Source organism: Vicugna pacos, chromosome 30 (genome assembly GCF_048564905.1).
Source record: "Vicugna pacos chromosome 30, VicPac4, whole genome shotgun sequence".
Taxonomy (NCBI): Eukaryota; Metazoa; Chordata; class Mammalia; order Artiodactyla; family Camelidae; genus Vicugna; species Vicugna pacos.
In genome coordinates, this window is record NC_133016.1 from 15,645,756 (window position 1) to 15,659,912 (window position 14,157).

A 14,157-nucleotide genomic window follows, 5' to 3' on the forward strand; every position below is an offset into this window, starting at 1 on the left:
CTTTCTCCATGCCTACATCACCGAGGCAGTTTCTCCAGTCTCCTGCACTGTTCTCAGTCTTTCTCATGAGCACCCAGTGTCAATCCATGAAGAAGATCCTGTGAGTGGGTACAAACTCCCCTTGTGTCTGTGGCTCCCAGTGCTTTTGTGTTCTCACACTAGCTCAAATTCAGCATTGAGAAATTTCATAAAAATTTTTGGTTGAAATTCTACCTGCTTGTATGGTAACCCCAGCACCTGGGTCCCATCTGTCCTCGGAGGCACCTGTCTTTATTTGAATTTCAGGCTAGTAGGTTGCCCTGTGCTTTCAGTTCTCTGATGGTTTCAAAATGTAATGACTTTGTGGATTATCCATCTTTTTGTTGTTGTTGGAGTGGAAGTGATGTTCTTTTCAACTTTCTACATCTTGGTACATTGATGTTTTAGGCAACTTACCTAACTGCTCTGAATTGCAACTTTCTCCTTCATAAAATAAGGACATTAACACTTACCTCATTGAATTGTCATGAGGATTTTCTGAGATGTAAAGGACATAGACCACAATAGGAGCTTATTAAATGTAAGTCCACTTTAAAATTGCCCACCCGTGTTTATTAGGAGCTCACTAAATCTCCGTTGCATCAATCATGTTTCTTCTACACACTTTAATGACTGGGTGGTAATTTTGGTATCCCTTTCATACAACCCATTTCAACACAAGTTTTCACTCCTTCCAAAACCAAAATAATTGATTGGGGTGACGGGGATGACAAGACTTTAACCAGTGCACCTGAGCAAAGCAGGTCTAGTGTTATATGGGAGCGCGTGAGATTTCTTTTGCCTTTTATTCATCTAATTGGTTCATTTAGTCAACATTGGGTATAAGACTCCTACTATGTGCAAGGCTAGATAGCGTTCCAGCCTGGCCTTTAGGGTCCTATTCAGCTTAGAGGAGAACACGACAAGGTGGGAAAGGTTCAATGCAATTGGAAATTATACTCAGAAGCAGACCCCAGTGTAGGGTAAGAAAGAGAGAATGTGTTGAAATCGGAATGAAGTGATGACTTCAGTTCCCACTCTACCTCAGAGCAAGGAAAGGAGGCACCATCGAAGAACTTCATGAAGCAGGGCTGTTGTGAGCCTTGCCCTCCTCACATACCCCGCCCCTCTGCCATCTGCTCCCACGTTCACTTCACTGCGTGGACAACCTGAGTGGCCCAAACCTCTCCACTCAAGACCACCTTTCCTAATTGTCCCACCCTAGTCCCAGCTCTCTGCTTAAAATGTTCCAGGGGGTGTCATTGTCACAAAACTCATGAAACTATTTCGAAAGAAAAAAATGTGCTAGGTAGGTGGTCTGCATTTGCTGAGAAGAGAATCCAATTTTCTTTAACGCCATTTTTTTCCAAAAATATTTTTCTGAGAAGAAATTAATAGTAGAAAATTTAGAAAATACTGAAAGGTCTAATCAAGCAAAAAAAAAATATGCCTAGAATCTCACTATTTGGTAAAATGATCTTTCAGTATATTTCTGTCTTTTTATCTTGAAATTTCACTATATATTTTATAATCTGCTTTTTCACCATGTTTTCAAGATACTGGAACATAATATGACTCTACTGTATTTCACCATGTAATCCTTCTGCTTCTATTTGGGGAACTTGTTTTCTAATATTTTGTATTTGTAAGTAAATCTATTAAAAATTATTTGTACCAAAAATTACTTCTCTATGTTTTACGCATTTCCTTAGCGTAGCATTCCAATAATTGACATCCCCTAACAAATGTCATAACATTTTAAAGCTTTCGGTACCTGTTGCCAAGTTCCTTTCTTCAGTGTATTTGGACTGATTAATAATACCATCAACCGAATGTAGGTTTGTCCATTTCGCTTCCTGCTCAGCACTGTTCAGTGTGTTTTATTTCCAAAGTCATTAAGGAAAAAAGGCATTTGTCATTTCATTAAAAATTATTTATGTTGAAAACTTTTTATTACTGAATTATTATTCTGCTTTTTCATATTTTCTATTAATACCCTTTGTACATGTAATTAAAGAGACCTCAGTGATTTTCTGAGTGTAATTATCTTTAAGCTTTTAGAATAACATTCTCTTCAGGGGAAAGAATGTACCTCTACCTACTCCAGACATTATGGTTTGTTCCTCCGATTCCAAGGAATTACAGCTATAGGAGAAAAACACTCATTCCTTGGAGGACTTTTTTGTGTATCTTGAAGAAAATGAAGGTGGCAAAAGAGGAACTTTTCTAAAAGGCATAAGGCTTTAAGTTGCAGAAGCTCAGAGTCGAGCCCCCATGCTGCTACTTATTGCTGGAACGGGTGAATTATTCAAAAAAATCTAGTTTAACCAAAATGCAAATCAGAGTTAGAAAGGCCTTCCTTTGTCCTCTTAAAGTGACTTAATCATGACACAATGTTGAATTGATGAAAACACATCAAAAAATGTGTTAATAGTTGTTCCCTTTTTTACTGGGGTGAAATCTCTGCCTTTTGAGAAGAATCTCTTGGCTCCATTGAGCTGTTTCAAAATATCTGAACTTCAGCCAGTATTGGCGATGGCCCAGCAAAGGACTATTCTCATCTTCACTTGAAACATCAACATCAGCTTTCTGGAAGCAGGCTTTTGATATTAGCTTTGAGAAAGAAATTTATAGCACCTGCTTAGTTACCTTTTGTCCTGATACAGTTGCAGTTGCTATGACTCAAGCAATGACAATCCTAGATGAATTATGTTAAATCTTTACCTTCACAGCTGGCAGCCCCACCCTTTCCCCTAGAGCGGGAACAGATGTGCTGATCAAAACAGAATCATAAATTGTCACGTTCTGGACTTGGTGGCCAAGATGGTAGCGTAGATAGAGCCTGATCTCGCCTCCTCCCATGCACACAGCGAACTTACACCTAGATTGCCAAGTTCTGGTGGCATTCTACCTCTTTCAGTCAGATGGCTGAGAAGTCATCTTAAATTAGTAAACAGGAAAGAGATTGAATTGTGAGCCAATATTAAGCAAATCTGAAAAGGAAATAAACGAAGGATAATTCAAGAAAATCGAAGATTATTGGCATAAACATTAACCCAAGTGAGAAAACCAGAAAAACCATGCCAAGGCAACTGAAGCAAACAAGAGATAACAGCAGCATCCAGGAGAACTGAAGCTAAAAACAAAGACCAGAGTCCACCAGGTGCGGCCTTGAAACGAAGTCAAGTAGAGAAGATTTGGCCACACTCTCTCTTATGTTAGAAAACTGTGTTCCATTTAGCTGGAAAGCAGGGCTTCATCCGTCTTAGAACGGTTGTAATCAGAAGTACAGTCTGGCAGCTAGCTAAAATCATTATAGATGTTGTCTGTGATGCACCCACAAACAATGTTTTAAATTTCTTGTAATTTTGCTAGGAAGGGAAAATAGACTACAAACTTTCAAAGTAGCATATGATGAGATCTGGATATAAGTGACAAGGAAATGAGAAATATAGAAAAGGTACATAAAGGTTCAGTAGGTAACTAGTGGGAGAATCCAGAAAGGTGCTTAGGCCAGAACTAGGCCTGCCTTCTAGGGAAGGACCTGCTGAGAGTTGTGAACGAGAGCACAATCTCAGCTACCCCTGGGAAGGGGCAAGGTTCAGTCCCCAGGCAGCTCCTGGCATCCCTGGGCAGGACTCAGGCAAATTATCCGTCCTAAAGGGACCAGACCAGAAGAGCAGTGCCTCCTAGCAGGTGTCCAGAGCACGCGCTCAGGACTGCAGCACGTGGCAGGGGCTGCCCAAGGAAAGCAGGGCCATAGGCTAGGAGGCTGCGATTCAGAAGTGGGGATTCCATCCCCAGAGATGGGAACAAAACAGGATGGAAGCAAAACTAGGGCAAGGTTCCAGGCCCAGTAAGAGGATGGTGGGGAAAGTAGGATATGAAAACAGAAAATCAGAATGGAGGACGAAAAGAGTCATGAGCCTAGCGCTGTCCTGCCGTGGGGAACTGGAGGAGGAAACTCCAGTGCGTGGGTGGGCAAACGTGCCCCAGTGCACTGCCACGTGGGGCCAGCTCTGGCTCTGGGACCCCAGTAGAAACCAACGGTCAACAGTAGAAACATCATACCCCTCTCAGGGCTGCAGCCAAGACGGCTCAGAGCCCAGAGTAGGGCCTTGGTTTGAATATTTGGAGCTCTTCTCACCCAAATGCCATCTTCATAACTACAGCATCTTAAGCGAATAGATGGATAATTTTGTCTCCGTCCCACAGGCAACATTTGGCGATGCCTGAACACATCTTGAGTTGTCACGTCAGGGGGTAGATGCTACTGGCATCTAGTGGCGAGAGGGCAGAGATGCTGCTAAATATGCTACGATGTACAGGACAAGAATGATATGACCCCAAATGTGGACAGTGTTGAGGCTGAAAAAACTTGATATAAAGTATTCCCAGCCTTCACTCCTGGCACTTGCTATTTTCAACAACCTTCTGGCACTTGTTACTACTGGAAACTATTCTTTGTTTATGCATCTGCACATTTATTGCCTATTTCTCCTATTATAACGTGAACTCCTGTAGCTGAAAACTTGTTCTTCTTGTTCGCTGCTGTATTCCCAGAGCCTGACATGTAGTAGGTACGGAATAAATGTTTGCTGCATGAATACGTTGAAATGAATGAATGATAGAATCAATGCATGAAAAAGGGCAAAAATGCAAACCAAAGAAACTTTGACTTCAAACTCCGTTGGTATGAAGGAGGTTCAGATGAGTTCCTAATTCGGTTCAAAGGCATGTTCAGTCACGCAGTAATTCTATTATATGTATGTGTGTTAAGGTTTCCACTGGAGTGTAAGTTCCTTGAGGTCAGTGTCCAGATCTTCCTCATCTCTAGCACAGAGCTGAAGCCAGTCATGGTGTCAGAGCACAGACTTTACAGCCAAGACACCTGTGAAACATTACTCATTTACAGTTTATTGGGGATGTCAGTAGAAGCACCAGATTCAGCCCTTTAGGTCATGAGAAGAATGTGCATTCCACAGGCAGTTAATGTAGAATCTGTATGTTTTTCTACCCTCCCCAAATTGCACCTGAGGTCACATCTCATCATTGCCAAATAAAAAGTTGTCACAGTTCGAAAAGTGAATACTCTGTCATTACATCATTTGACCTACACTTCATTTACCTGCATAAAGCCTGGTAAATGAGATTAAACAATCCAGTGGTTTATATTTGAATAAAAGTGATGTTCCTCCTGCTTGTGTAAGATGAGAGCTCCCTACTGCACCCTTCCCTTCAGACGGCTTTAGGAATGATGAAATGACAAGTGAAGATGATCATTTCCAAATAGTAAAAATTGAGAGAAAACTTCCAAATAATGTTCGGCAAATACATTAATGCTGAGAAGGGAAACAAGTAGAAATTTCTTCAGTTGTGGATATTTTTAGAACAGAGGAAAGACTAGAGTGTATGGTGGATTACAAACTGACCATGTGGTAAAAACAACATTATAGGAAACATAAATATGAGCCAATGTGTGAAAATTCCTTATAATCTTTGCCTGGTATATAGTAGTTTATTAATAATTATGATTTTTCTTCCCCATCCATCACCCCCACCTGGTTCCTCTTCCAAGGATCAACAGTGACATGGAGCCTTCTTTAGGTACTAATGAGAATTTATGACTCTCGATTTATGGGAACTGTGAACATTCAGAAAATAAAGTACATTATTAAAAGGTAAAAAGTAAGTCTTGTGAAAAAAATTAAAAGAATTGAAATGATTCATTCTAAACAAAAATGGGCTAAAGTGTCTTATTAATACTAATATTTAGGAGCTAAATATTCTTCTCTTGCAGAATCAGACCTTTAAAATTATCTTTCAAATATAAATATTTGAAATTTGAAATAAATATTTATTGGGGTCTACCATATGCCAGATGGAAACAACAATAAGTAATACAAAGGGTCTATTCTCACGTAGAATCTTAAGTAGCACAAGTCAGCTGGCATTTAGTTGTTTATTTAATGTGTATTTCTTAATGACCCATTATGTTACAGGTTAAGAAATCTTATCATTCCTTATAAAGTAAGCTGTATAGGTATTTATTTACAAATATGGGTAAGCTTCAGATTATTTATCATTCTGATAGCAGAGCTATGAAAGAATTAGAAGATGGTAATTCGAAATCAGAAATTAAATGGCCCAATCAGTGATGTTTTAAATAACTCATAAGACATTCTTAATCAAAACAGTGAAGGGGAAAGGAAACACCATTGTGCATTACTAGAAATCTAAATTAATGTGTTTACTAAAATGGAAATATATCTAAGCACATGTAAGTAAAATAACTCCGTTAGTAAAAATTGATAATGAGTATCTACTAAGGTCCAAGCTTGAGATTTGTCAAATGATTTAGAATTTTCACAGAAGCTTTAATTTAAAAGTCTTTCTTGAAAATATTTTTTCACTATTTGGTAAATGAAACATTCCTCTCTTGATCATATATATAATTGGTTAAGTAAGTTTTTTGTGTACATAGCTAGGTCTGTAAGTGTCGGGGGTTTTTTGATACCTAGAACATGATTCAATTTTTAATACTTTTAATCAGAATTTGCGTTGCGCTAGTGTCACTCTTAGATTATGACCTTTGAATCAGTGATTCTCAAACCTGCCTGGACATTAAAATCATCTGTAAAGATTTTTAAATTATTTTAAATTAAGTTAAAATATAGATGTTCCAATCTAAAGATCTTGATTTAGTAAATCTGGGGTATCATTAATTATAATTTAAATCTGCTAGAATTATGAAGATTTCAAAATTAACTGAGTCTAAATCAATGAATTTACTGCTTAATCTGCATTTTCTTCTTCTGTATCTTCTGTACTTAAGCACATAGTTGGGAATTAGACATGACTTTAATTAGTTGATTTACAAGATTGCAGAAAATTAATCATTTAATTTTAAAATAGAGATTCAAATACACTTTTGGTATTATTAATGCAAATAGAATATGGCTGCCTAAAAGGTAATTACAACCTAAAGAGAGACTGAAAAAACATAAGAAACTTTACCATAAAGGAAAAAATTATAAATTCTAAAATTTTCTCTACATAAGCTTATTTAAATCTCCCCCATATAAAATTTGTTTTTTATGTGTGTAATTTGTCTACAGAGGAATGCAATGCTCTGAACTGAAACCAAAACATACAAAAATCAAAATTGCTAATTTTACTTTAAGATTTTATATAACAATTTCTTAAAGACTTTCTAAATGAACAAATTGGGTACTTTTTCTGTATAAAACTATATTATTTTCAACTACAGAAACAAGAGAAGACTCTTATACCTTAGGTGTTCAGTTATTTAAAAATGAAAATAGTTTTAATAGTTTTAGAAGTCCTAAGTGTCAATGCACTGAAAATTAAGGTAACTATTCCATTATTCACTGTCTAAATTATTGTTCTTCAAATGGCATCATGGTAGCTGCTACAGGTATAATGTGGGAATGGCAGTGGACATGGACTCAAGCTATTGAAGAGTCAGCTACAATTTGGGGAAAGAGCCAGCGAGGGAAGATAGCTGTAGATTAATTGGCAGCGAAAATAGCTAAAGGATGACTTGCTATGGAAGAGAACATTTTGATGATTTCGGGTAGTTCTATTAGAGCAAAGTGATAACGGTGGCATTTGTAGTTATAGCTTCAGATGCACACATGGAGATTACAGGAGAGAGGGGGCCGCTGTTCCGCAGGCTGCGTAGAAGTCACAGTAGTTGTAGATGCAGTGGGAATAGTGGTTATAGCTCCAGTTGAAGTGAACGTAGTTGTGCAACAGCGGGAGAGGTGGAGGAAGTCGTGATTATTTTGGTTGCCAGCTGAGACTAATCTATAATCTGTAATCTACTAACTAATAATATCCTGTGGTAGCACTTGTGGGTTCTGGTGAAGTGGGGGCAGCTGTGGTTTCACTTGAAGTGGTGGTGGTGGCTGCTGTGGCTGTACGTTCACTAGAAGTGGTGGGTGCAGCTGAAGTGGTGGCTGTGGCTATATTTTCAGTGGATGCAGCAGAGGTAGTAGATTCTGTTGAGGTGGTTGTAGCTGTCAGTCCAGCTGAACTGGTGGTCACAGTAGGTTGAGAAGTAGTAGCGGTTGTTCCAGGAGTGGTAACTGCAGGCCCCCTACTCATGGTGGGTACCTGGATAATAATGCAAGGACTGCCATTCCCCCCCTTATTCACCAGGCATATTATGAGTACTCCAATTGCTGTTGTTATCACACAGGCTAAGAGACAAGCCAAAAAGACTTTCCACAGAGATCCGTTATTGCAGGAATTTTCTTTCACCTAAGAAGAGCGTAAATAAAAATATCAGTAATGACCAAAAATGTTTGTGATTTGTCACCTCTTTTGTGTTATTTATAACCTAGCGCATTAGCATAACTTGAATCCATTTATGTCTCTGAAGAAAGTCAGGCTTAAAGTCTAAGTTTTTATCCAGGTAGAAGTAATTGCATGGTCTCTCTAACGTTAGAAGAAATCAAAATCTGCCAAAATCTCATATTCTTTTATTTTATTTTCCAATGATGAGTATGGGGACTTTTGTCTTTTCACATAAGCGGAACAACACTTTCATGGTAAATTCTTTGTCATACACCTGACCCTCCAACAGATAGTGTTATCATTCCAACCTGCTCCACTTTCAAAATCACTTTCTCAAGAATCTATTTCACACATATATATATATACACACACACACACACACGTACGTGTATATACAATTATATATATTAGGTGCAGTATAGTGCAGGTTTTTAAGATCAAGAGCTTTGAAGTTCAGCATCTTTGGAGTTGAAGTCTCGTGCTGCCACTGATTAGATGTGTAGCATTTGGCAACTTTATCTTTCTAAACCTCAGTTTTTTCATAAGGATAACAATACCAATCTTATAAGAAAGATGAGAGGATGAAATAAGACAAAAAGTCCCTGGTACTTGGAAACCTATATACATTTTCATTTGTCCAACATGATTGATTATTTTGTTATCACTTGGATGAGAGCAAGACCCTCAAGGAATGGACACAACATTCGTGCCTTTCGGACAGACTAGAGCAGGTCCTAAATGTCACAAAATATGGGCCACTGTATTTGTTCAAAGGCCAGGGTTTCATGCAAAGGGTAGCAGCTCCAAGGCAGCAGGTGCAGAATGAGAACAGGGGTCGCCACGGCCAGGAAAATGAGGACCACTAGGACTAAGTTAGCCCCAGGGGAAAAAAATCATCTTCTTTACTTTGATCTTGGGTTCTACAAATGAGACTCAAGAAAAGAAGGTGGCGAAAATGTTTATGCACATCTGGGAGGAGTCTACAATACTGCTTTAAGAAAATATTATAAAAGAGCAGCTGAGTGAAATAAAGTGCACATAACCAGACAATAGGACACCTATGTTATCCTCCTGTCTCGGCCACTTCCAGCAAGCAATGGGAGTTTTGGCAAATCTCTTCAATTTCCTCGGTCACATTTTTCCTGATTATTAAACATTTTCCCTGATTATTCAGGGACAATCTAGTCCCTGAATAGGACTAGATTAGTCATTCTCATCACTAGTGGCACATTAGACTCACATGAAGCTTTTAAAAAACACTGATACATGGGCCCCACCCTCAGAATTTCTCATTTAATTGGTCTGTGGTGGGGCTCAGCCATCTGTATTTCTTAAACAATCCCTGGGTGATTTTAATATGCAGTTAGGGTTAAAAACTACCAGACTAGATCTTATCTAAGACCTCTTTCAATTCTATGATTGATATGAATTTCTTCCTACCTTTGCAAACAAGAAGAAACATTTTCTACCTCTATCCATTTTTAGTTCATTTATTTTTTTCACATTGACCTAGTAACAGTATCAACAGTTTATATTTTTTTTTATCCAAAATCAAGAAACAAGGCTCAGACTCTTTCTACTGAACCTCTAAAGCAAGGTTAAGCAATGGAAGGTAGAAATCCAGAGTCAGGGTAACCCAACCTGCTAAGCAGAATAAGTAATTTATAGTCAATGTCAAGTTTCTATACTAGGGCTGAAGATGTAGAGATGCAGTCCCGAGGTAGTTAATTCAGCCAGCAGAAAAGACCAAGAGCCAAGGAGAGCTGGATCCAGTCTTCAAAGCCAGTGGAGAAAATCTGGAGAACAGAGCCAGGGTTCTACGTCAAGGTCATATGCCCCAGAGGTCAGAATCAAGAAAGCTACAGAGTCACAGACAGGCTCAGAGGCTGGAACAGCTTAAGAAAACAAGGTGATCACAATAGATTAGGACCCTTGAAGTTTTAAATATGACCCAGTCTCTCATCAGAGTCTAATGTGTGAATTAATCTCCATATTGCTGACATATTTGTTCCCCTGACCCTTCCCAATCTTGCATTTGTGCTTTAACTTATTCCTTTTATTTTCATATATGTCCTCATATATGTGAATATCTGAGTCCTCAGCTAGAATATTAGCTCATTGAAAACAAAGGTTATCAAATATCCTCCCTCTTGTAAATTGCCTCACAGTGACATATAATTATACTGAGAATACAGCAAATGCTTAACATAAATGTAGGTGAATTAAATGATTACTTTCTGGGAAAAATTAGACCAAATACAGACCCATATAGAGCACATCCCAACCTGGGTAAAAGGTGCTATAGCAAACATTACCTGTGCATGGGACAAGTCTGTGTGTGGGTATCCTGACTGTGCAAGGACTCCCGGGTTCATGCAGACCCCAGTTAAGCTGGAAGGGACATCGCCAGTTACGCCATTTGAAGGTGGACGCCAGCACACGGAGCTCTGAGCTTGGTCATTTGAGCATGTGACTGGCTATAGAGATGAAGCATTAAGTGAATAGGAAGCCATGGTATTGAATTTCTAAAATCAAACTCATCAGTCATAAAAAAACAAGAGGGTGACTTTTTAGAAAGAAAGAATGACAAAACTTTTTAAAGGAATAGATGTTTTCTCAGCCTCTAAAGACAAAAAAGAATCTAGACAGATTATTCTATTCCATTTTAACTAATTTTTATAATATTTTAACCAATGTTTCAGATCAAGAATGTATATCGTCCCATCTTCTCTATCATATTACAAGCATGTATTTAATACCTTCACGTCCCAAGCTGCTGTAGGTGGAGCATATAATAGGAAGCCTCTATTCATAAAAGGAATAGAATGTTAGAGCTGAAAAAGTTCTTGCAGCTTATCAATGAGCTGTTATGCTCATTTTGGAAATGAATATTGAAGCAAAATATGTTGACGTTATTATTATTACTATTATTATCTCATAATGACATAATAGCAAGAACTAGAGCCCAGCCCTTCCAGGGTTAAGACCAGTGTAATTTCTACTCTACTATGCTATATATAGCATATTATCGTGCTAAACTATGGTGATACGTTAATGAAAAATTCTTATACAAAGAGAATCTTTTGCATAATCCACACTGTGCTCTATGCGATGGAACTTGTGAACCCAAGACAATGACACAGAAGACACATCTTTGGTGCAGTTTGTGACATGTCTTTACTGGGTTCCTCTTGGGCATAGAGCCATACGAAAACAGTTCTCAACAACAAAAAAGTTTCTAGGTGTAGGGAGTTCATATGCTAACATAAAAGGGAGGTAAAACAGCTTTGTCTGTAATTTAAAAATACAATAATTGCTAAATATTGTTGAGAAAAAGACGTAAGATTTGGAGGAAGAGGTGTATAAAAAGAGGAAAAAGAACAAGATAAGATGAAAATAGAAGAGGAGGAAGTTTAGGAATTTATGGATCTGGGACAAAAATTTTGTGACATCTCAAAGGTAACACAGCATTGGCTGGGGCGGGGTGGTCCTCACCTCGTAGGATAATAACACTGACTTACTAGCTGTGAGGCGAAGGCATCTCTGCCACTTCCTGTGCATCTCCACAAAAGGGGGTACTAAGACTGCTCACTCATAGATTTGCTGTGAGGATTAAAGATTAATGAAAGGGTTGGAGCAACGTCTGGCGTACAGCAAGCATTCAGTGAGTACTGGCTATCATCACTGTTCACATAGTGTCCGTGTTTGTATTCCTATGCTACAACTACTAGTTGTCTCTGATCATGTTGATTTGATTACCCATTAATAAACAGCTGTAAAAATGGCTGGCCCATCAACCAGTGAGTTCCATAAAACTATCAAACTAGAATTGTATAAAGTCATTGGTCCACTGGGAAATAGCATCAATAATACCAAACATAAATAATTCTTATTAAATATAGATAAGTTGGAATACTCTTGGCAGTAAAGAGCTTACTAAGTTAGGTTTTTCTATAAACGTTGTATCAAAGAAATAAAGAAAATGGCTCTATGTTTTATTGAATAAGATTAAACAAAGTCTGTGTTATCCACTGGGTAAATCTGAGCAAAACTGGACTTACCTTTAAGAACAACCTTGCTTAGTTCCATAAGGGCTGGTTCCATTGCTTTCGTTATTACCCAGTTCGCCTGTGGCTGATGGACTTAGGTGTCTTAATGTGCTTTGTAAACAAAGTAAAACTCACTCGCCAGGCCAGTTTTCCAGAATTTTCTGGCACTGTTGGAATCCCAACCCTTTCAAAGAAGGAAGATGATACGTGGCGTTTACGTGAAGGGTGGGGAACCTGCGAACTAAGCTCAACTTCAGAGAAACACTGAGTCAGGTGAGCTTTTTCCTGTGGTAGGGTTGCTCCGACTCTTGAACAGGTGAAGTCCCCACACAAAATTGCAATAATTGGAGAGCTGTGAATCATGTTCAATGAGATAGTCAGCCTTAGCTAATAACGGCCATGGGCAACTGAAGCATTAGCAATAGTTACCAAAGAAATTTCTATAGATTTCCCCCCTAACTTCATAAGGATTAACTTAAGTTCTCATATAATCCCAACAGAAAAACAAAACACTAAAGCGGATTTTCTTTTGTTTATGATTTTTAAGTTATTCTTAAATTCTATTATTGGATTTGGTCTTAAGAGAAAACTATTTTTACTACTATGCTTTAAATATCCATGGTAATTAAAATGGTGTCAGCTATCCAGACAGACACCGTAAAAAAAGTACTTAAGATAATATTTGTAGACATCTTCAAGTTTGTTGTTATCTAGAGACACTGACAAGATGATGAATACTTGGCTAAAGGGATTTTTTTTTGGTCTGAATATTCTAGCATCCTGAAGATCCAATTATAGAATGTCAAAGTCAGAAGTGACAAAGAGAACAGCGTCAGGAGGGTCCTGTGTATGGTGACACAAAAGGACAAGCTCCTTTTCTCTCAGCAAACCAGGAATCCTCCAAGAGATTCTCTTATTTAACTAACACTTGCTGAACAACAGGATTTGATCTTCTTTGGCTTATTTTGTAGGCGATGAATCCAGGCCAGTTGCCACAGCTCCAACTTGCAAAGGCAAACTATTTTGTCTATTCTTCAGTTCAGGCAAAGAATTTTAACTCACCATTTTAATTTTTAGCGCGTTTCTATTCTTTGTTCTGATATTAAAGAGGCCACTTCTAACTACATAGTAAAGGCTTGATTCTTGGTGTAAAATATTTCAAAATAGACAAAATGATCATATTTTCATACAAAGGAGGCATTTTTAGAGGATTTCTTTTGTAAGTCAAAAGGGAATATCCAGGATTAGTATCTGGATTTCCAACATACTTAGGAATCTGAGTTCTGACAGGTTTAGAAATTATATACGAAATACAAGAATGAAATTGTAAAAATACAACTTCAAAGCCAAACCAAAGACATCATTGGAGCTTTATGTTTACATGATGGTGAACACAGAAAGTTAAGTGAATTTATTTTATATCATGGGGTCATAGAAACATTTCTAATGCTGTATATAAGTAAGTATATGAAATAACTTCCAAAGTATAGCATAGCAGAATATAGCATGAAAAGTTGAAGCAAAAACATTCATACACAGCTACTTTTCTTTTTGAAGAAGAATGCAAAATTATGACATTGACTGCATTGTAGTAAAGAGATTAGATTGCTATTAAATGCTGAAAGTGAGATGGCAACATAGGCAAAATATTACAATAGAGCGACAATACTCACTGCCTGGTTTTCAGAGTGTTCAATATTCACCGCATATTTTCCAAGCTTTCTGTTCATTTTTGAGCTTGCAATACTACAAGCTGAACTCCAAAAAT

At 37.9% G+C, this 14,157-nt stretch overlaps 1 protein-coding gene across 1 annotated transcript; it reads right to left on the bottom strand.

Annotated features, from left to right (window-relative positions):
- Window positions 1-7,869: 7,869 nt before the first annotated feature.
- On the bottom strand, window positions 7,870-14,119 carry LOC102540571 (dynactin-associated protein). The gene is made up of 3 exons (XM_031692434.2): window positions 14,063-14,119; window positions 10,656-10,817; window positions 7,870-8,304 (listed from the first exon to the last, which is right to left on the bottom strand). Exons 1-3 carry the CDS (start codon window positions 14,117-14,119, stop codon window positions 7,870-7,872), a joined length of 654 nt encoding a protein of 217 aa, XP_031548294.2.
- Between the last annotated feature and the right edge of the window lie 38 nt (window positions 14,120-14,157).